The sequence below is a fragment of the Narcine bancroftii genome, chromosome 5 (genome assembly GCF_036971445.1).
Source record: "Narcine bancroftii isolate sNarBan1 chromosome 5, sNarBan1.hap1, whole genome shotgun sequence".
Lineage (NCBI taxonomy): Eukaryota > Metazoa > Chordata > Chondrichthyes > Torpediniformes > Narcinidae > Narcine > Narcine bancroftii.
In genome coordinates, this window is record NC_091473.1 from 127,503,226 (window position 1) to 127,527,991 (window position 24,766).

Consider the following 24,766-nt stretch of genomic DNA (forward strand, 5'->3'; position numbering starts at 1 on the left):
ACTAATCCCAGGAAACTCCTCACCTCTGTTGCGTTCTGAGGTGCACGTGCCTCTTCAATAGCTTTCACCTTGGCCTCTGCAGGGTTTAGTCCTTTTCGTGTAAGTCTGTGTCCCATGAAGTCCATTTCTGACACACCGAACTGGCACTTGTTTCCATTCACGGTAAGGCCTGCCTCCTGTAGTCTAGATAGTACACGCCTCAACCGTTTGTCATGCTCTTCCTTCGTTGATGCATGGACTATGATGTCGTCAGAAATGTTGGCAACTCCAGGAATGCCTTGAATCACTCGATGGATTTCATACTGGTAGATCTCCGAAGCTGCATTAATTCCAAATGATAGTCTCTTGTAACGATACAATCCACAGTGAGTCACAAATGTTGTCACATCTCGGGAACCCGGATCCAGCTCTAATTGATAATAGCCCTATTTCAGATCAATTTTTGAGAATACCTTGCTGGTAGTTAGTTCTTGAAGTATTTCCTCCACCGTTGGTATAGGGTGTCGTTCTCTAATTATAGCTTCATTGGCCATTCTCATGTCAACACATAGTCTTATGTCACCCTTTGGTTTGGGCACAATCACTACGGGACTGACCCATTGTGTCGAATGTTCCACCGGTTCAATAATGTCTTGTTCGATCAATTCTTTAATTTTGGCTTTGACTTTCCCACGAAGTCCAAACGGAGTTCGGCACATTGGTTGTGCCTTGGGTTTGACCGTTTCATCTACCGCTAGCTTCAATTGTCGACCTTTCAGCTTTCCTACTCCCTGGAAGACGGCGGGGAATTCTTGCTTCATATCCTCGTATGACTGAATTGAATTGACACAAGCTCCAATATGAAGTATTGCCAGGTCTTGCGCTGTGCTTCTACTCAACAATGGTTCTCCCCTCTCTTCTATGACCATAAACTCTGCTTCAGTGTACTTATCTCCAGCTTCAACAGTTGCAGTAAAACATCCAATGGTCTGCAATGGCTTTGTTACTGTGTATGGATACAGTTTCTTGGAACACTTCTTTGAGGTACAGATGATCTTTTTCCTTTTCAACTTCTCCCATAAATGTCGATCAATCACATTACTGTCACTGCCTGAGTCTACAATGACCTGAACTGTCACTCAACCAATGATCACTGGGACCTTCTCATGACGTACTTCATTCAACGTAAATTGGTAACAACTCTGTTCCTCCTGGGTGTCATCATTGTCACCGTCTATCTGGCGAATGGTATCTTTCTTTCCAGGATACTTTCCTTTCCCCCAGGCTTTGCCTTTGGAAGTTGTTCTCTTCCTCTTCTGGTCTGCATTGGACTTGCTTTTGCACTTCTTTGCAAAGTGGTCCTTACCTCCACACTTTCTGCAAACTTTGCCTTTGGCCGGGCAATATGGGTCTTTTCCAAAGTGACCTCGGTTTCCACATCGATAACACTCCACGTCCTGTGTCAACGTATATCTTGGCTGGTTATGGCGATGTGAGAGCCTCTTAATTTGCTGGCTTGAGTTGTCTTTCAGGGTCATGGTATGAAATTGCCCTTCAACAGCCTCTAATGCAGCAGCAATGGTTAAAGCATCGGTGAGTTCCAACTCACTCCCTCTTTCCAGTAGACGTCTTCTGAGTTTATCTGATCTGCAGTGCTGTACGACTTGATCCAATAATTGGTTGTCCAAATCAGCTGGCATGTAATTGTATCCAACAGCTAACTGGCGTAGTCTTGTCACGTACTGAGCAATTGTCTGGCCATCTTCTTGTCTCGTTCTCCGAAACACATGGCGTTGAAATGTAGCATTCGGTGTCACTACATAGTGTGCATTTAATGCATCTACCACTTTTTGGTACTCATCCTTTCTTCCAGTATTCAAAAGTGTCTTAAATGTTTCCCGAACTGAGGGTCCTGCAGTGAAAAGAAGTAACGCCCTTCTCTGCGCTTTTTGTTCAACTGTACCGGTATCTAGAAATAGGCTACGACTGTTGGCGTAGGATTCAAATTCTTCCAGCCATGCTTTCCACTTTACACTTACAGTGCTTGCATCACCCGTTGGGTCAAAATGAGCAATTCCACTATGTGTTAGAAAGTCACAGTTTGCACCAGCCATGAGGAAATATTCCAGCCCCAAAAGTACTGAGTGAAAGAGAAAATTCTTATCACCTTGAAGTTGTCTGTAATCCTCTGTAAACTTGTTTAGTCTTTAATTTTCTTCAAGCTTCTTTCATCCTCGTCGCCAATGTCACATTTGTGGCCCGAAATGTGAAGTTAATAAAACATTAAACACAAGTTTATCAGGTAAACTTCTTAGTGTCTTTTTATTCTCCCGTTTCCTTTGTTCTCCTGCTGGTGTTCTTATCTCTCTCATACCACGACTTCCGGTACATCTCATACATATTCATTATCATGACAGTTATCATCTGGAAAACCCTGATGGGGCAAGTTTCTTCAGCAAGACATTGATGAGGCAGATTGGAAGAAATCAGTTTGTGTCCAGAGAACAACAAATCTCACTCTCTGAAAACCGACAAGAACCTTCCTGAGCAGTAACCATTTATCTTTCAAGCACCAAAGTCTAGTGAACATCATAAATGCTAAATTCTGTGCACAGTATAAGAATTGCCTGCAGCCAGTGAACTTGATGGAGTGAGCAGTGAGATTGGACTGTGAATCAAATAATTCTTCTAAACTTACACACACATTACATACATGTGCATTTAGAATTAGAAGTGGGCTAAGTTAGGTTAAGTAAGTTAATAGTAATAGATTTTGATCCGGTTTTCATGTTTAAAGAAAATTAAAAGCAACTTTTGTTTAAGTAACAATTTGTCTTGGTGAATATCTATTGCTGCTGGGTTTAGGGGTCCTTTGGACTTGTAACAGGTCAAAAACTGGAATCTAATCTTACAAATTTTGAAAATAATTAAGAAAGGAACTCCATAAGAAAACAAAGTTAAGATTCATTTCTGTAGTGGAACATCTAATTTTTTCCTAAGTCAAACATGCCATAAAGACGGGGCACCTATTTTTCCATATAAACAAAGATAAGATAGAATCCAATGAATCAAAAAAGGATTTGGGAACAAAAACAGGTACAGCTTGAAAATATATAAATATTTAGGAAGAATATTCATCTTGATAATATTGATGCATTCTATTAATGTCATTGAAAGAGGTGACTACTGTGGCCAGAACTTCTTGACACAACTCATTAAGGTAAGAAAATTTTCTTTAAACTAATTATTGAATTTCTTGGTAATAGAAATACCTAGATAGCTGAACTGATTTTTTAGCTATTTTAAAAGGAATTGAGGAATCTAAAGAGCAGAAGAATTCAAAACAAAGAGCTCACTCTTCTGCAAATTGAATTAATATCCTGAAAGTTGCCCAAATTGATAAAGAAGTGATAAAATAGATGGAATTGATCATTCAAGATTCAATATATACAATAAAAAGATCATCTGCATGAAGAGACACTTTATGAACATTTCCTGCTCTTGTGATTCCGCAGATATCAGCTGATTGCCAAAAAAGCCACTGTTAGAGGTACTAAAGCCAAATTAATTAATAATAGGCTAAAAAGGGCATCCCTGTCTGGTATCACAATACAACTTAAAAAGTTCGGATTTAATTGAGTTAGTAAAGATTGAAGTTGTAGGATGTAAATATATCAGTTTAATACAATTTATAAATTGGGAAGCAAAATTAAATTTCTCTAACACACTGAATAAGCATTCCCATTCTATTTTATCAAAGGCTTTTTCAGCATCTAAGGAAATAATACATTCAGAGGATGAAATTGTAGGAGAATAAAGAATGTCTATCAAATGACAGATATTAAATTGTATGTAACATCCCTTAATAAACCCAGTTTGATCCTCAGAAATGACTAGAGGCTGATATTCTCTAACCTCTGAGCTAAAATCTTCGACAATACCTTAGTGTTAATATTTGAGAGAGAAATGGTTGGTAGGAGGAACAGTCTAATGGGTCCTTATTCTTTTTAGGAATAAGAAAAATTGAGGCTTCATAAAAGGTTTCTAGCAACCTCCCACTAACTAAGGACTGAATAAAGACAAAATCAAAATGGGATATCAGTAAATGGGAAAATGATTTATAAAACTCCACAAGGAAGCTGTTGGGATCAGGGATCTTACTGGACTGCAAAGAGTTAATAGCTGCTGCAATGTTATGCTCAGAGATAAGCTGTTCAAGTTTTAATTTATTCTCTAAAGAAACACTAGGAACAGTCCAGGAATCGCTGTAAAGAATTTTGATCTTTGATAGAATCAGGGCTGTACAACTTAGAGTAAAACTGAGAGAAAGTGTCATTTATTTCAACATGATTATTAATCTTACCATCATCACTACGAGTCTCAGTAATAAGCCGTTTAGTTGTATACTTTTTAATTTGGCTAGCTAAAAGTTTTCTTGCCTTTTCTCCATGCACATGGAACTTAGATTTACTCTTTAAATGCTATGTCTGAATCGGGTAAGAAGCAAGTCATGTTTAGTTTTAAGTTTGGCCCTTCTTTTAAAAAGCTTGGGTTTTGGTGTTGAGGCATATTAGGCAATACATTTCAGCTGATTGGCTAAATCATCTCTCTCAGAATTAGCCTTCTTTTTAACATTATCCATAAATGAAATTATTTGACCTCTAGTATAAGCTTTAAAAGAATCCCAAATTACTAAAATGGAAACCTCCGGAGAAGAGTTTTTAATAAAAATAAAAGGCAATATGATCTTTCCTGAATTTCAAAAAAAAAATCAGAGTCCATTAATAAAAGGGTATTCAATTGCTACTGTTTAGTAATTCTATATAAATCCGGGATATTAATGGACAAAGTCACTGGAGAGTGGACAGAAATTTGTATGCTTTTGTAAAAACAAAAGTAAACAGAAGAAATTAATTGTTGGTTCATAAGAAAGTAATCAATACATGAATATGTAAGGTGGACCTTAGAAAAAAAAGAGAATTCTTTATCATCAGGATGAATAAATCTCTATACGTCAATAGCCCCAGGTTGTAACATAAAAGAATTTATAAGTAAGGCCAACTTATTTAAATTAGCAATTTTATGAGACGAGCGATCAAGTCAACAGTTTAAGATGCCACCTACTATCAAAGAGTACATATTCAAATCCGATAAATGAGAAAAGAGGCATTCAAAAAATTTGGGCCATCAGTATTAAGACCATAAATGTGAACAAAGATGTAAAGTTTATTATATACTTTACTGGACAATACAAGAAAAAAACCATTAGCATCAGCGATAAACTCTTCTTTAATAAAGAGCGCCAATTGATCGATAAAGATTGAAAAACCCCAAGATTTAGCCAAAAATGCTGAGTGGAATTGCTGTCCCTTTCAAAAGTTCAAAAATTATGAGGTATCAGATTGGTGAAAATGTGTTTCTTGTAAGAGAATAATCTCAGGTTGAAACTTTCTAATATGAGAAAAGTCCTTTCAGCCTTTAACTGGATCATTCAAGCCGACAATATTCCACAACAAGACCTTAATACCTTTGGCCATCTGAAAATTAGAAGTCAATAATACATTTTTTTAAAGTGATGGCATGCCCATTAAGAAACAGCCAATATAGCCTCTCAAGAAAAATCCCATACTAAACTAACAACCCCACCCTGTGAATCCCCACTGTTCATGGCAGAAACTCCCAGGCAATATCGCCAAAGCTTGATGCTGGCAATTATTCCTGAATTATACATAAAAGATAAGGAAGCTCACACAGCTGCAAAACTATTACTTAAAAGAAAATATTAATATTCCCCATGGATTCAGTATTAATTATTAACTGAAAACATTAGTTACCACAAAGGGAAAAGAATGAGTGGTGAACCTCTCTTTCTTTAGTTAAAAAAAAAGACATAAAAGGCTTTATATAAGAAGAAATAAATTTCCTAAAGGAATTAAAGAAAAACATTCAAGTCATAAAACATCAGTTTAAATTCATCTCAAAGTAAGCAAAAAAAATAAAACCCCAGTACTCATATCAAAAAGAGACAAGAAGAAAGCATAGAAAAAATATCAGTAAGTACACTCTTTACTCATCCACTGAAACTGGAAGATTATCTTTCAGAAAATCAGCTGCAGCCTTCCTGCTATTATCCAGTAAAGTGAAGCAGAACAAAGGTTTTAAGTTGGCATTATAGAGCTGGGACACAACTTTTTTATACGTAGATCGTTCTTTCATGACTTCAGACATGTAGTTGTCCATGATCCCAATGTTCTGATTACGATATTTTTAAGTCCCCTCTTTGTTGGGACTCTCTTAGAAGCAGATCTTTGATCTGGAACTGGTGCAAGCAGAAAATGATCAATTGAGGCTTCATACCAGGAGCAGGTTTAGAGATGAACGATGGGTGCTCTCTGTCAGGGAGAGTTGGCAACAGATCTTGTCCAAAAACCTCATGGAAAAACTCAGCAAAGAGTTCAGGAAGCTGCCCTGATATGGTTTCCTTATCCAAGTTAATGATTCTCAAATTGTTTCTTCTGCTTCTCGCTTCCTAGTCTGCGACCTTCTTCAATAAAAAGTCATTAGGTTTTTTAAAAAAATTCCAGACAATCACGTTGTACATCCTCCAGCAGAGAATCATGAACTTCAACTGTTGTTTCCAGTTCCTTAATTTTGAATTCATATTCTTCGATGAAATCTCATCATTCACCCATATTTTCAGAACTTGTGCAAGAGGCATGCAGGACTTCTGAGTCCTTTTTAAACTCTGTAACATCTTTACTCAAGTCCTTAATGTATTTCATCATAGAGGCAAAATCTTCTGAAGTAGAGGTTTCTTCTTTCTTTCTCCCAGCTTTAGCTCCATGAGTAGAGTCATATTGTATAAATGTAAAATAAATTGGGAAAGGAGAAGAACTAAAACTAAGAAAGAACTCCACATTAAGAAAAAAGTAGATTAAGAAAGTAAGGCATGGGAGCTGAAGAGATTTGGAGCAGCTCTAAAAGCGTGTCACCCCATGCACCACGAGCAGGGAACTAACAATTTTCATTAGCTGATTTGGAGAAGAGAACCATCATTGTTCCAGGTAAGGGAACAGGGATCCATGTTTAGACATTTAGGAACAAGTCACGATGCACACCATTTTCGGATAACTTGCTGAGACACAGATCAAAACTTTCTTCCTCCAACTGCCTCTGGAAGTTCCAGCTACCTTAACCAAGATTAGTTTTTTTAAAAATGACCTTTTGATACCTTTTTTCTCATGATTCCCGTTTCTCCTTTCAAACGAAGATTTGCTTCCTTTTCATCTCTCAGATTCCGTTCATATGTAATTTTTATGTCCTGAATTTCACGGTCACAATCCTCCTCTATTTGTTTCTTTGTTTCATCAGACTCTTTAATCTGCTGCCTGGAATCTTGTTGCAACTGAGATAATTAAAAGAGGAATCATCAGACAACTGAATAAAAGGGAAAGCATAAAATAGTATTAAATTCAGTAATTATTTCCAGCTCTGAAAGGATGTATTTAACTTTTCAGAATATCATATACAACCATTTCACATGCTTCTTGCCTTACCTGTGCAATAAGTGTAGCCTTCTCCTGGAGTTTAGTTTCATAGTACTCCGTCAGCTCCTCTAATGCCTGGGCCTTACTCTCATCCATTTCACTCAACTGTCTCTCATAATCTTCCTGCATTCGCTGAGATTTGATTTGGAGTTCCTGATATTTTTCATATTCCAACATTAACTTTTGATTGTTCATTGTTTCTAAAATTACAAGTATATATGGAAGTAATTTATTTAATAAAATGCATGAAGCAAATAACTTGATTCCATCCTGCAAAGTGTACTATGTTAGATATGTTCATTCCCATTCAGGAAACCAATGAGACAGGTAAGACACCAGAAATAATCATTACTGTGACTGATAGGAAACAGTAAGAAACCCACCTCTTTATTCGTTGAGCATAACAATTAATGTATCGTTCATCTTTACAGGTTCTGATGTGGCTGATGCTTATTTTGAAAAAAAATCTTTAGACATTTATTTTCGTTACCTGAGCATATATATCCTGGCAACCAAAAATTAGAATACTGCTCTATCACTGTTTTAATGTCATTGTTTTTGATTTCTAAAAAAAAGTACTTCACATTATTAATTTAATTCTATAACTTAACCTTGTTCTTGGAGTATATCCAAGACCAAGAGCAAGTTAGCAAATAGATGTTTGCCACCTGATCTGTGAGCCTGTCAGAAAGGGTACTTGAACTGGTGAGAGAAATGATGGGCTGTAAATGCCCTCTGCTGGAAAGAAGTGATAGGTAAAACTATAAACTTAAAACTTTGGACGTTGCAGTGTAGAAGAAAGGCTGTTCAGCCTTGTTAGTCTGTGCTGAACTATTATTCTACCTCGTCCCACTGACCTGCACCCACTCCATAGCCCTCCATATCTCTCCCATCCCTGTAACTCTGTACCTATCATAATTTTGAAAACCTTTATCAAATCACCCTTCATTCTTCAATGCTCCAGTAAAAGAGGAGAAATTAGAATACTGCTTTTGTGCCACTGTCTTTGATTTTGGATTCATTTCTAAAAAGTACTTCAAAATATTAATTTAATTCATTTAGGTAGGTAAGTTAATTATAATCATATAATTATATTTGTCTGTTATTTCCTGGTTTATTAAAAAGCTGACTGATTGGCTTTAAAACAAAATGAAAAAAATACATCAGGGAACTTACCCAAGTCTTCAATTTCTTTGGAATGCTTATTCAAAATTATGGTTGTATCTTCCTTATGTTTTATTTCAACCTTATCTTTGTCAGTCTTCAAAACCTACGACAAATCACGATATTTCATTATTATGAGGTTTGGTTTTAATAAGCACAAGTTAATGTATTTCATGTCTTGTGGTATATAACTTCTATAATGTATTTTCTTAAATAATCGATTGGGGTAGAAATGTGTTCAATATGCGATGGAGAGCATGTTGTGCATCAAATCCTGCTTCCTTTATTAGGCTTAATCAAGGTAGAATTTCTATGCCAAACATATTCTTACATATTATTCATTCAAACAGGTGTCCTGTGTCAAAGCTGACCAAATATGTGTTAAAAACATTGTACTGTATTCGCAATCAATTTGCCCTAAGAGTTTGCAATTACTGGGATGCCGTGGCACCCATTTTCTTTTCAGATAAAGCCTACTATTTTTTAGGAAATCTCCCATTCTATTACTAGCCATACTTGACTCTGCTTAGTAGAACTTCTGGCTAGTCTGTGGCCACAATCTCAGGATAGAATAGTGGTTAGCACCATGCTGTTACAGTGCCAGTGAACAGGGTTAAAATCCAGCACTGACTGTAAGGAGTTGGTACATTTTCTCAATGTATGTGTGGGTTTCCTCTGGGTGCTCTGGTTTCCTCCTACCATTCAAAATGTATGGGGTTGAAGGTCAATTGGGTGTAATTGGGTGGCACAGGCTCATCGGTTGAAAGGGCCTGTTCCAGTGTCTAAATTAAAAATAAATTTTAAAAACTGAGCACAAAAGCAACACAACTGTGAATGGTAAATAAGAACCAAAATGATGCACAAATTTCTGGAGACACACAAGAGACTACAGATGTCAAAACTTGGAGGACAACAAAACAATCTACTGGAGTAATTCAGCAGGTTGATCAGTGGGAGAAAAATAAAGCTTGATATTTCAGATTGGAACCATTCATGAAAGAGGAGTTAGCCAGTATAATGAGGACAGGTGAGAGGTTTATACTCGCTATTCTTTCAGTGTTGATGGAGGATTCCAACCTAAAACATTCTTTTCCTTCCATTGATATCACTCAAGTTTCTTCAGTAGGTTGTTGTTTGATTAAATTTCTGGAAATGCTTTGTGAAGAAAAAAAATTGTATGCTACAAAGATTCTTCAGAATGGTTTCTGACCGACAGACAAAATCCAGCAGTATTATTAGCACCTGCTCTTGCTACCTACTTGGTTTTTTGTTTTCAGAGCTTCCATTTCTTGAATAAATTTCTCCGTTAATTCTTTGATTTTATCACTGTAATTCATGTCCTTCAGTCGGAGTTGGTATTCATTCTCCATCTTCAGTTCTTCAACACGAGTTTTTAACTCTGCTGTCAACTGGTTCTGTTAAAATAGATTAAATAATTTTCTGCCATCAATTTAACCTTGATCATGAAATCTAACAGTGACACCAACCCTAATCAGAAATGACAACTTTCCCCAAAATTTACTCTTCCTACATCTACCACAGTCAATGCTCTTACATGCACAACATCAGCGAGAGTTTGACCGTAAGGAGTCAGAGAGAATGAGTTTTTAAAGGAAAATTAAGGACACATGTATCATTATACTATAAAAATTATCCAAAGAAATATAAGATGGGTGGATAAAAATACTAAAGCTTTTCAGTACAATGAAAAATCAAAACTAATTCTATAATCTCTTCTGAATCCAGTTGTACAATTCGAATTAAAGAATATAATTAACAATCCTCCAGTTAATAGAATTAGCATCCAAGATGCAAATATTTTTTACACACCATATGTGTTGGCATCCAAAACAACTCTATATAAGACAACCACCTGAATTTCCACCTAAAATGTGGGTTTTGTGCTATACTCACTGTATAAGACTACCCTAAGTCTGGTACTTACCGCTTGCTGACCAGTGAAGAGATGCTGCTAACCACATTTAATATACCAATTCACAATATTTTAAAGGCAAATTACCCAGTAGAAGTTAAAGCTTGTACAGAGCTAATGGCAGTCAAATTGGCCGGATTACAATCACTCATTGAAACACAAAATTTTTGAGCACATGAAACTGTGATAATGAATTTTACTCACATGCTTAAAAGATTTCCTGAAATATGATTCCCAATTCCAAAAACTTGGAGGTTTTGGGTTCAGATCATAATGTATATTGTATCGAGGGAGCAATGAGGCTGAGAAGTTGGTGGTTGGGACCAAGATGGTTGAGACATCAGTCAAGGTATGAGAGAAATCATAGGGTTGGGTGAGGGTTTCAGGAAGAATCAATCTAGATGGTTTCTTCCATATTTCTCTCCTACTGACTACCGAAAAAGCATTTTTAAAAGATTATGATTTCAGTCCGTAGGTATGCATGTTTTTTCAATTGAAAGCAATTTTTTTTTCAATTTTGTCTTTTAAAACTATGTAGCAAGCCGTTGAAAAGAGATTCAAAAGTTAATCTTGGAATTTTCTTAATAACTTTGGTATCATTATCTTTGCCAGAATTTATAGTCAATCTCTCACCTTTTCTTGCAAATCTGACTTTGTGATAAGGATTTCTCCTGAGTGGCCAAGTTCTTTGTCTTGTTTCAGTACCCTTCCTTCTTTATCAATAATCTTCCAGATTATAAGACATGAATCTTCTGAAACTGTCAGCAAGTACTGGTCATCATAGGTAATGGTCATCTATAGGGAGAAAAAAGAAATCATCTTCCAAGGATTTTGAAAAGTGTTTACTAATCATTTGTAAACACCTGGCTGAAAAAAATAAAATGTGAAGAACTTGTGGGTTTAATTGTATTTCAGCCAATGCATGCTTAACAACCTGATATCACGTGAGGGTAGATGTTTAGAAATTACGTTCCTGGTTGATGACAGGGATAAAATGAACATGCAAATAAAAAGGATGAATGGATTTTAATAGAATAGAATACAAAGTAACAAGCTTTAAAGCAGGAAATGTATAATCACAAATGAATACCTTACAGCAAAAATATCAAAGTAAAACATTCTTAAGAATGTGAATTAAAGGTCTTTCTAAAAATCAGTTGAAAAAAAATCATCAAAAGGCTAATCAAGTACAAGGACACTGTCATTTGATTGTAAATGGGACCAGATAAATCTCTGGCAACTCATTGTTAATGTCATATTGCAATAACATTATTGCAAAAAATAGTTCTAAGATGGCATTTGTTTCATGAAGTAAGTTCAGGACTTAAAATGGAATTTAACATTCATGAAAATAATTTATACTTGCTCTATCCTACATAGCCACTGGTCTATGAAATTATGGAGAACAGACAATAAATTCTTGAAAAATCAGTCAGAAAATTGGTTTTCCAAGTCATCATCAAATTTTCCTCTGCTGGTTGTCTCATCCCTACATCCCAGATTTGGGTGATGGTTTTAAAATAATACTTACACCTTCAAAATTTTAGAGCAGCCATTCTCAACCATTTTATTGGCTGTGGCCCCCTTGAACTCTGCTCAAAGTTTATGAGTCCTCTTATCTGTGAAGCAGTGAAGTTTAGATGGTTTCTTCCATATTTCTCTCCTACTGACTACCGAAAAAGCATTTTTAAAAGATTATGATTTCAGTCCGTAGCCCCTCTTAAATGTGCTGCGCCCTCTGGGGGCAAGGGTGGGTATATGGCCCCATTGAGAATGGCTGCTTTAGAGTAATATTAAAAATTATGAACATTATTGTTATAACGATCATAAAAATATAGCAGACCTTAACTTGGATTATTCGGGTTCTGGTTTTTAAAAAAATATATCGTTCTATTCACAACTATAATAAAGTTATTTGGTTATACACAAGAGAAGATCATCTTGTTCTTCAACAATATTTCCAAGAGAGATTTATTTTGAGATGAATATAATGGTTTTTTTTTAAATTTGTTTCCAAAGCCCTGCAATTAACATTGATATGACAATAAGACTGTGCTAGCTCGCTCTTTCTTTAATCTGATTCGACATTTCCTCCAACCTCCAAAGTCTATAAAGCAGTTTATTATACATATATATATATATATATATATATATATAATATATATATATATATATAAATATATATATATATATATATATATCTATATATTTTATTTTTTTTTATTTTTACCTGAGTAATTGGTCCATTGTGTGCCTGATATTCATTCCATTCTTGCTTTACAGGCAGTGGGACTTTCATACTTCGTACAGCCCCGTTGGCAGTGCCAAGAAACAACATTCGCCCAGAACGTGATAAAGCAATAGCAGTATATGCAACATCATTGGATGGAACTTCACGAATGATCTGGATAAGTAAAAGCAGGATGTAATACAATTATCGAGGGAATTCCAAAAATTGAAATAATACTAATCTGTAAACAATGGATTTCAACTTCAACATAAAACTCATAAACCAAATACAGTAAAACCCCTGGTAGTTGGAATTCAAGCAACCTGCAGCCTGGAAAAAAAAATCAAGGAAAATAAATTTTAACAATTAAAATAAATAAGAATAAAATGAAGTAAAATACTCAAGTTTAAAATTGTAAATGTTCTCTGTAACACATTTGATGAAGATGAGAGCAAATATTCAGCCAGCAGAGAGCCTTGATCATGCTTTGTTCATAGCAGCTGTTTGAATAAAGTTGTGTCACCTAGGATGAAGACCTAGTTAATGCTACTCGCTGTTGGGGTGATTCTCCTAAAGTGTCTCCTTATCCCTGCTGTGTAAGAGATGCTCCAGTCAGAGGCTTTATCTGTAAACTTGAGGAAGGGAGGGTTAATTATCTATAATGCTATTGTTCATCTTTTGGGCTGCTCCATGGATGGGGATGAACATGGAGATGCAGTGACGATTAGGTATTTTCAAAGACTGTGAAATGCAATTGAAGTTTTTTTTCAGTGTAAGTCTTTTAAACCATTTATTCTTAATGTAGGTGTATTAGTTTGGCATTGTTTGAGGAAGCTTCAAGCAACCAGAAAATACACTTATCTGTATCCTAATTTGTGCCAGATACCAGGGGTTTTACTGTGTTAACAATTTGGGAATCACTAATGTTGGTCCTGCTATGGAAGTATACCATTTAGGAATAATACATAATTGAAAACCAAAAAAAAACTAGTATTGGAGGATCTCATAGGGTAAGGAATCTTCTGGAGACAAAGGGATGGTTGACATTTCAAGTCATGACCCTGCATCATGACTGAAAGTATAAAGTGCAGATAGTCAGTATGAAGAGGTGAGAGGTGGGGTGAGGCAGGAGTTGCTAAGTGATAGATGGATCCAGGTAAGGATGGGGCCAGGTGGAAAGCACAGAAGAGGCAAGAGGTGATAAATGGAGACAATAAAAGGCTGAAAATTATGGAATCTGATTAGAAAGGAATGTAATGTGGAAAAAGAAAGGGATGGGGGGGTTGAGGGGTAGATTTAGGGGACCTAGTGAGTTGTGTGTGTGGGCAATAGGTAGATGGTATCAGGTGGGAGAGGGGAAAATGAGTGATGGAAGCTGTTCAAGGGTTTGGAAGGAAAGGGTGTGTCAGAGGACATGAGTATATTAGGATTGAAAAAGGAACACAAGGGATGTGAGTTACCCTGAAACTGGATAATTTAATCTTCATGCCTTTAAGTTGTCAATTAACCAGGTGCTTTCCTCTAGTATATGTTTGGCATCCCCTGACAGTGGAAAAGACTGAGGACACACGGGTTAATGTGGGAAGAGCAGGGGGAATTAAAATAGCTTGCAATATAAAACTTATGATGGCCTTTGTGGACAGAGTGCAAGTGGTCAGCAAGGCGATTGCCCAATTTGTTCTTAAACTTGTCAATGCAGAGGAAGTCACATAAAGTGCACAAAATACAATACAGGTACAACACAAAAGACAAGGTTGGAGCAGATGCATGTGATAGCTCTGTCTCACCCAGAAAGTCTGTTTGGGTCTCTAAATGATGATGAGAAAGGGATGCATGGGTGGGGAGGGAGTCATGGAGAGAGTGATCTCTGCAGAAGACAAAAAGGAGTGGGGAGAGGAAGATGTAGGATTGCATGGTAACTGACAGAAAGAATGAAAAATGATATTGTGGGGAGAAAGGTATGGAGCAAAGAAACTCTGTTCTGCTTGGGGTAAGGCAAGGTAAGAGGGGAAGTGTGGGGAATTGAGCAGATACAAGAAAGGGCTCTATTGAGCACAAAGGAAGGAAAGCCACAGTTCCATAAAAAAGTATTAAATTTCAGAAATCTTGGAGTTAAAAGTTTCATGTCAAGAACCTATCTAGTATAGACAGAGAAATAGCTTCCTTACATGAGAATGGGTAAAAAGAGGTGTAGTTGAGATAGCTGTGGGATTGAGTAGGTAAATGTCATAGATAGTTCATCTCCTGAGATCCACAAAAGGGAGAGAGGTGTCAGAAATAGTTTGGCCAGGATCTCGACCTGAACTGCAGACTATCCCTTTTCCTCCATAGGGTGTCAGAAATAGTTTGCCCAGGATCTCGACCTGAACTGCAGACTATCCCTTTTTCTCCATTGCTGAAGCCTAACCCACTGAGTTCCTCCAGCAGCTTGTTTTTTTTTTTTGCTGACAATTCCAGTACCTGAAGTCTCTGAGACCATAAGACATAGGAGCCGAAATACCAGAATTGAGTCTGCCTCACCATTTAATCCTGAGCTGATCCAATTTCTGCTCAGCCTTCTCCCCAAATCCTTATGTCTAATGGCTTTACATGACCCCTTGTAAATTCAGTTTGTTCAAATGAAAAAGTGAAAGAAATGGTGTCCTTCTTTCAACATAAGGACTCTTGCCCATCTCCTGCTTTCCTCTTGACTATCTAACATTTTGATTATTATATATTCTCCTTTCTCAAGGTAAGCAGTTATCGCCTTTGAATTAAGATACAGAATCATATTCAGTCAAACTTCATAGGAAAGCAGACTTTTTTCCCCCCAAAACATCGGTAAAGCAAATTGGTGTTCCTGGCAATTTCATGGGTATTATTACAAACTTAAATTGAATTTAAATTTCTCATATGTGTTACAGGTCCAGAGGACTCCAAAACCCAGCAGCAATAGATAATGGTTACTTAAACAAAAGTTGCTTTTAATTTTCTTTAAACAAAAACAGGATCAAACTTTAACTTATTACTATGGAACTTAACTTAACCTAACAACCCCCTTCTAATTCTAAGCACACGTGCGTGCAATGTGTATATGTTCAGGAAAGTTCTTTGATTCACTGTCCAGTCTCACTTCTCACTCCTCCAAGTTCTCCGGTATCAGGCAATTCTAATACTATGCACAGAATTTAACATTTATGAATCTTCACCAGGCTCTGGGGATTAGAGTTCAATGGTTACCACTCAGGAAGGTTCTTGTTGTTTCAGAAAAATATTTATTGCTTGTTGGACACAAACTAATTTCCTCCAATCAGTCACTTCAGTGTCTTACTGAAGAAACTTGCCCCATCATGGGTTTTCCAAATAATAACCTCTTCTTCCAGGTGACCACAGAGTTCTTCTTGTTTCCCTTGTTTCAGGAGAAATGCTCTAGCCAGCCATTTCCTCTTGGAAGGACTACAAGAATTTTGAACATTCAAAACTCAGAACTCACAACCCGTCTTCAAAATAGGGTTTTTCAACAAGCCTGCCAGCTTGTAATTTTGCAGCCTCAACTGCTACTGTAGAACTGACTTCTCTCTCTGCTTGTAAAAGCCAAAAACCTCTCCCAAGGCTCCAAACTCTTGAAATATCTTATCATTATTTCTGAGCCTGGAATTTATTGCCCATACACGATAGATCAGCATTCTTCATTGCTTCAGTCAAGCCAACCAGAGCCTCAACATCTATCTTCAGCAAAGTTCTTGTATTTTAAATGAAATGCTTTTATAAAGTGTTACTCTGTTTGTGAAGTGTAATCTACACACTAAACCCCTACAATCTATCTCTTTTAAAGACATATTTATCCATACCATACTCATAACATATGCCATAATGGATCTGAATTTGCAACTCCAGATCGTTAGTCTAAGCCATGTTAGTGTACCCCTATGATTTGGTGTGTGGGGGTGGGGCTGTATATTTCACTCCAATTTCTTTCTTTTCCAGATGATATGTCACATTAAAATGTTTAATTAGTTATGAATGCTCACAAGCATGAGTTATCATTTCCTCCCTCTCACTTTGTGACCTCATTTGTCATTGCCATTAAAAGTTTTTGAAAATGGGAGGAGTAATAGCTAGTATATTAATTGGGAAAATGAAGGACTAAGGACAAGATAAGCTTCATAACCATCCTTCATCATTTGACTATCATTAGTCACTTTCAGGTGCATTCTCCACCAAGAATGCACCTGCAGAAGTGGATGCAGAGCTTTGGAATCGTCGCTCAGGTGGAGGCACTGAAAGCACTGCGTTGTCCACCTGAAAGGGCCTGTTTTTCCAGAGACACCTCGTAGCGCCTCTGCATTTGAACAAGGTGGGGCGACTGGGGCCACCCGTCATAAATATGTGACATAGCAATGGCCGTCTCCCCTACCTATAATCTCCATGCAGGTGGAACCGCTTTATGTTTCCCACACATTTCCAGCTGTGTGAGGAATTAAGGGTAGTGAAGACCACCATTATTATGCCACATTTTGAGCCGCAGAGAGCAGTCCCAGTGCAGCAGCAGCCAGCCAGGCTGTGACAGCCCACACCAGCCACCCCTGCCCTGATGCTCTCCGCCAGCCACCCTAGCCTGATGTCCCCCGCCGATCACCCCTGCCCCGCTGCCTGACAGACCCTGCTTTACTGGGATGGGGAGGTTGGTGGTACGTTGGGGCAGGGGTGGCCGGTGGGGAACGTCAGCGGGGAGAGGGGCTGTCAGGAGGTGGAGAGGGGGGCTGTCGGACAGCGGGGAGGGGGTCTGTCAAGCAGCAGGGAGTTGGGTTGCCAGCTGATAGTGTCATCAGCCCACCGCTTAGCAGCTGCATTCAGGTGCCTAGGGGGACTTGAGTATTCCAATTATTATCCCTCCGAAGAAGGGTTAGAAAGTGCGCCTTGGAGGCGCCTCCTGCTCTTTCAGGTGGGCACCCCAAGAGCCGCGTGGAGTAGAATATGCGGCTTTACATCGAGATATTCTGGTCACCTGTAAGAGCCTTTTATCTAAAATTTTGTGGATCCTTCCATGCAGAATCCAATCAGAATCATCCAACATTTAATTTTACTAATGCAGATTATCTTTACTGTGACAATATTATACTGTATCAATTAACATTATTGAATTATTTACATTATTGCATTCACTTATTTTTTTTTCATGCATCCTTTCATATTTCTTAAACCAAAAATAATGTAGAAAGAATTTAGTGATTCCATATCTTTTATCTGGCAAAAACTGTTGACCTATTGCATAAATAGCAGGAGATGTTCTTGAGAAGTTGGGCCACAAAATAAGTCCTAATTTTCTGGATATTACTTATTTATGAGAGGTCTCTAAATGCCACTTTGTCACAGGATGTAACAATTCCATTTCATTTCATTCTACCCACCTGGGAGTCAGTAATTTCTTTCAATGTTCGATCAGATCCTACTGCAAATATACATTTCCCATCCGGCGAGATACAAATTCCAGTGTAACTGCAGGACTTCAGTACACATTCAGATTCTCGCTTTCCAGTCAGTGTATTCCATTCATACACTGCCCCATCCATACCACAGGAAACCAATTTACTGTCATCAAAATTCCAGGCAATAGCACGAATCTGAAGGATGATGAAATTGAGGAGTATCAGTGTGTAATCTGCAATGGCTCACATAATCATTTATTTCACTATGCAATTCACATTAATGAGATGCAACGTTTCAGGCTTTACTGTTCAGAATGAACATAAACAGACGTAAAGAGCCACAAAAGTGCTACAAATTGCCATATGTGAATTTTGTTTTTCCCTGGTATGATGTAAAATCAGTTGCAGCTATAAAACTTTACCTTTGGAATTGGTCGAGCCCCAATATCCTATTAATGCAACAATAACTTGCATGACACTTTCAATAAATTATTTAATTCATTTCACATGAGCACTAGATTTTAAAAAATGAAACTGAGTTATTTAGGACAAAGGACCAAAAGCCTTGGTCTAAACAGCACAAAGGATCAAAAATTCAAATGGACAAAAATGCAGAGAAGGGGAGAGATTACACTAAAAAAAATTGAAAATAAGATTAAAAATTTTAAATTTGATTGATATTTGACCAGAAACCATTGCAATCCATAGGGGACAGGAACAGTACAACAAGATATTAAATGGCCTTAAGTTTATGGATAATAGAACATGGGAGATCTTCCAGAATTTCATTAAAAACACAGAATTGCTGGAGAAACGCAGTAGGTCATAGTATCCATCAGAGATAAAGAAATATAACTGACATTTCAGCCTGAGGCCTTCTTCCAGGTATGAGTAAAAAGCAGGAAGGGGAGGCCCAGTAAATGGTTTGTGTGATGGAATATTTGGGAATGTTTTGGGGAGATAAATTGGAAAAATTAGAGTAGGTTACATACACACACTTTCAAACAGATCTTATTTGAAATACTGGAAAACTCATATCCACAGTACTTTGAAGAGGAACTGTGAGGAATGCTATGCATATTTCACAAGTAGGTGCTAATTGAAATTATGTCATGAAATGAATGGACTATTGTCTTGGAAGAAGAACCAGAGCCAGGTTGTCTGTTTTGGACCTTTTTGCAAGGCTTTCAACCTCTCTGCAAAGTGCTCACTCAGAAGTCATTGAGAGGTTATTGTTCACCTAATACAACAGATGGACCAGAAGACTAACTCCTATTGTTGGCTGGAGAAGGTCAGGGGATTTGTGAGAGAGAGAGAGAGAACATGAATCTCAGATAGAGATACAGAAGGAAGTCTTTAACTGTGTGTGACAGAAAGCTATAACAAGCCAGGAGAAGTTTGTTGGAACTGAAACAGAAGCTCCACAGTGGCGGATGGCTGGAAGTGCTATCTGTCTGATGTTTCTCTTGGAATAAGTGGAACAGAAAGGAACTCTATAGTAGCCTGAAAGAAAGAGGTTACTATCTGGAGAACCCTGATGGGGAAAGTTTCATCAGCAAGACAATGAGGTGACTAATGGTGGTACCTCAGTTGCAGAAATCCTGGAACAACAAATCTCTCTCTGCAAACCTACAAGAACCTTCCTGAGCAGTAAACATTTACCTTTCGAGCACCAAAGCCTGGTGAACTTTATACATGCTAAATTCTGTGCACATTATAAGAATTGCCTGCAACCAGTGAACTTGGAAGAATGAGAAGTGAGATTGAACTGTGAACCAAAGAACTTTTCTTAAATTTACACACACACATTACATACACGTGTGCTTAAAATTAGAAGGGGGTTAAGTTAGGTTAGTTAAGTTAATAGAGATAAGTTAAAGTGTGATTTTGTTTTCATGTTTAAAGATAATTAAAAACAACTTTTGTTTAAGTAACTATTTGTCATGTTGAATATCTATTACTGCTGGGTTTTGGGGTCCTTTGGGCTCGTAAATCCCCGCTGCTGCAGCGAAGAGCTGAGGCACTCACTGAAGCAATCTCCCAGTCTGCATGCAGTCTCTCCAACATAGAGGAGACACAACAGCAGCATTGGATGCAGTGGATGACTTCTGCAAAGTCACAAATGAAGTATTGCTTCACATGTAGGGCTGTTTGGGGCCTTGAATGATAGTGATGAAGGAGGTGTGGAGATGTGAAGCACTCCCTGTGGTCACAGGAGTGGATGCAAGGGGGTGATTGGTGGGAAGGGAGGAGTGAACAAGGGAGTCAGGGAGGGTGTGGCCCCTGCAGAAGGCAGAGAGGGGAAAACTTGTCTGTTGGTGGGATCATGTAATAGGTGCCAGAAATTATGAAGGATGCTATGTTAGATGAGGTGGAAGGGGAATCCTGTCCTTATTACACATGAGGACAGATGAGGCCAGGGCAAATGTGTGGGTAATGGAGGATGTGAGTGAGGTCCGATTCGATGGCAGTAGAAGGGCAGCTACATTGTTTTGAAAAGTGGAACATCTCAGATGATCTGGCATGGAAGCCCTCAACCTGGGAGCAGGTATGATGGAGAAAGGAATAGAATCCTTACAGGGATTGAGGTACAGTATAGTCGAGGGAGCTCTAGGAGTTGGTGGGATTTAGGAATTGTCTGTTGCTAGAAAATTCTGTATTGTTAAATCTAGAAGTTTTAAAGTCAGGAAGATATCAGCTGCAAAACATGAAAGTCTATAGACATTCTGGTTGAAGTAAAACACAAAAATGTTTTAGCCACCATGATTAACCTTGATGAAGGGATCAAGCCTGAAACATTGGTTAAATTCCTTTGACCTCCAAGTTTCTCCAGATTTGTGATTTTTACTTAAGATATCAGCTGTGCATGAAATGCAGCAGAGGTAGAAGTAGACAATATTTTCAAATTTAAAGGTGGAATACATTTTTAATTGGAAATTGCATTTTGTTTAGAAGGAAGAGGTTTTTGTTAGGGAATTTTAAAAATATAAACTTTTTTTGGATTGGATCCTTAACTGTATTTGTATTTTTGTGAGTACCCATTTACTGTAGTTAAAATGTCTAACTTGAATTTTGCAACTTTTAATGTTAACCCAATAAAAAGGAAGCGTGTTTTAAATTACATTAAGAAAATGAAGGTGGATATTGCCTTTCTGCAAGAAACCGATTTGACTGAAAAAGAACATTTGAATTAAAATGGGCATGTTATCTCACCTTCCTATAATTTTAAGGCTTGTGGAGAAAATGATGTGGGATACAGTTCATTATGAGAAAATGGTTCAGAGATCTAAACAACAGTATTATGAGTTAGGAGAAAGAGCTCACAAGGTCTTAGATTGGTAGTTGAAAACAGAACAGACTTCCAGGACAATAAATGTCATAAAAACAGGTATGAAAGTCACTTGTAAACCTCAGGAAATTAATGATGAATTTCATTCTTTTTATCAAAATTTATATAAATCAGAGATTGAGCAAGATATGGAACAAATATAAACATTTATGACTGGGTTATATCTTCCTTTTTTAAATGATTTTGAAGTTCAGGAATTGGATTTGTCATTTACAGACTTGGAAATTAAGGAAGTATTGCAAACTATGGCGAATGGAAAATCACCTGGAGAAGATGGATTTTCATTAGAATTTTATGATTTATTATTACCATTATTTCAACAAGTATTAGTACAGGCTACTGAGACATCTTCATTTCCAGACTCTTTTTCTGGAGCATTAATTACGGTTATTCCAAAGAAAGATAGAGATCCATTTAAAGTAGCTTCATATAGACCATTTTTTTTGTTCAATGTAATTATAAAATTGTGGCAAATAGAATAGTGAAATATTTACCAAAATTGGTTCATGTAGATCAAACTGTTATTCAGCTGATAATATTAAGTTAATTACATTAATGTATCTAAAACTCAAAATAATTTAGCTTTAATAGCAGAAAAGGCCTTTGATTGTGCAGAATGGCATTTTTTGATCAAAGTATTAGAATATTTTAAATTTGGTCTGGTTTTTATTGGTTGGGTAAAGGCTTTAATTAATAATTCTTCATCTAGGGTGATAACAAAAGGTTCAATTTCATCTATGTTTATGTTATCAAGATCAACTAGACAGGGTTGCCCATTGTCACTGGCTTTATTTGCTTTAGCAATTGAACCCTTAACCCAATTTATTAGACAGAATGTTGATATTAAGGGTATAACTGTGGGAGAGGAAGAATATAAAATTAATTTATTTGGGGATGATGTGTTAATTTATTTGACAAATCCTAAGGAATCATTATTTCATTTGCAGAGATGTTTAGCGATGTCTGGATATAGAGTATTAGATGGGGACTATTTTGAATGTAAGTGGGTTATTCAGTTCCGATGGTCTGACAAAATTAAGTATTTAGGAGTGATAGAGTAAGTGTGGAAGATTGTCAACTTTATCAATTGAATTATATCCCTTTATTTTAAAAATTAAGACAGATTTAAAGAAGTGGAAGGATTTACCGTTATAAAAATCAATATATTTCCTCGTATACAATATCTTTTTCAGTCTATCCCTTGTTCTTTACCAAAGTCTTTTTTTAAGGAATTAAATGCGGCGGTTCATTTATTTTTATGGAAGAATAAATTATCTAGAGTTTCATTTAAAAAATTGACATGGAAATATGCATTAGGAGGTTTACAGTTACCAAATTCTCAAAATTATTATGAGGCAGCTCAATTGAAATTTATTAATCTAATGTCAGATGCTGAAGAAGTTCCAATATGGAACTGTCCCAATTATCAGAGAAAGATGTTAATTCTTTTATATATATGAATGGAAACTGAATTTTTTGAAAAATTATAATGTTCCTATACTTAAACATTTATTATAAGTGTGGTATAAGCGAGATCTTATGATTGGATCGAATGGTAGGATTACTGGGCAGACTCCATTATATCATTTTCGATGGATAGTCATTTTTTTAAAGAATGGGATCTGAAAAGTATTCGAAGAGTAGAAAATTGTTTTGAAAAAGGTGTTTTCTTTCTTTTGTTCAGTTCCAAGAAAAATTTCAAATATCATTGAACTCATTGTTTGCTTATTATCAGATGTGAGCTCTTTTAAGAGAAAATTTTGGGTAAGAAATTAAACTTCCTAATTTAACTGGGTTTCAAATATTAATTACTGACCCTTTCAAGAAAGGATTTATGTCAGAAATGTATAGTTTTTTACAAGACAAGTTGAATAAATCTGATTTGTTTATAATTAAAAATAAATGGGAAGAGGACTTACAAGTGGTTATTTTAGAGGAAGATTGGTTAAAGATGTGTGCCATACAGTTATTTGATTGCTTAATGTGAGGTCTTTGGCTTGGCTTCGCGGACGAAGATTTATGGAGGGGGTAAAAAGTCCACGTCAGCTGCAGGCTCGTTTGTGGCTGACCAGTCCGATGCGGGACAGGCAGACACGATTGCAGCGGTTGCAAGGGAAAATTGGTTGGTTGGGGTTGGGTGTTGGGTTTTTCCTCCTTTGCCTTTTGTCAGTGAGGTGGGCTCTGCGGTCTTCTTCAAAGGAGGCTGCTGCCCGCCAAACTGTGAGGCGCCAAGATGCACGGTTTGAGGCGTTATCAGCCCACTGGCGGTGGTCAATGTGGCAGGCACCAAGAGATTTCTTTAGGCAGTCCTTGTACCTTTTCTTTGGTGCACCTCTGTCACGGTGGCCAGTGGAGAGCTCGCCATATAATACGATCTTGGGAAGGCGATGGTCCTCCATTCTGGAGACGTGACCCATCCAGCGCAGCTGGATCTTCAGCAGCGTGGACTCGATGCTGTCGACCTCTGCCATCTCGAGTACCTCGACGTTAGGGGTGTGAGCGCTCCAATGGATGTTGAGGATGGAGCGGAGACAACGCTGGTGGAAGCGTTCTAGGAGCCGTAGGTGGTGCCGGTAGAGGACCCATGATTCGGAGCCGAACAGGAGTGTGGGTATGACAACGGCTCTGTATACGCTTATCTTAATAATATCTTAATAAGCGTATTAATGTGAGGTACAGTTTGGTTAACTATAACTTTCAACATCAATTACACTTGACGCCAGAGAAATTGAAAAAATATCGTTTTAGGGATTTGGATTTGTGTTTTCGATGTGGAAAACAAAAGGAGAATTTTTACACTCTTTTGGTTAAAAGGTAGACAATTTTTGGAACGTTTATGTAATAAACAATTGTTACTTGATCCTTTATTATTTTTATTGGGTTCTATGAGGATTTAAGGGGTTTGAAATTGGATAAATTTCAAATTGCATTTATTTGTTTGGCTTTGGCCGTGGCAAGAAAGTGTGTAGCAATAACATGGAAGGACGATGTAGTAATTAATATTCAAAGATGGCATAATGAATTGAAATCATGTATTCACTTAGAAAAAATAACTTAAACTTGCATAACAATTATTCTTTATTTATTAAAATGTGGGAACTCTATTTAAAATGTATGGATATTTCTTTATCTTAAATATTATCTTTTTAATTTTTT

General features: G+C 37.1%; 1 protein-coding gene across 2 annotated transcripts in view; it reads right to left on the bottom strand.

Moving 5' to 3' along the window:
* Positions 1-24,766, bottom strand: part of cfap57 (cilia and flagella associated protein 57) — a 126,566-nt gene that overhangs the window by 45,842 nt on the left and 55,958 nt on the right. For both annotated transcript variants that reach the window (XM_069939030.1, XM_069939029.1), the window contains 7 exons: positions 18,244-18,456; positions 12,854-13,027; positions 11,257-11,418; positions 9,950-10,105; positions 8,703-8,796; positions 7,536-7,726; positions 7,211-7,384 (listed from right to left, as the gene is read on the bottom strand). In XM_069939030.1, coding sequence (XP_069795131.1) covers positions 7,211-7,384; positions 7,536-7,726; positions 8,703-8,796; positions 9,950-10,105; positions 11,257-11,418; positions 12,854-13,027; positions 18,244-18,456 — 1,164 coding nt within the window. The remainder of the gene's footprint in view (positions 1-7,210; positions 7,385-7,535; positions 7,727-8,702; positions 8,797-9,949; positions 10,106-11,256; positions 11,419-12,853; positions 13,028-18,243; positions 18,457-24,766) is intronic.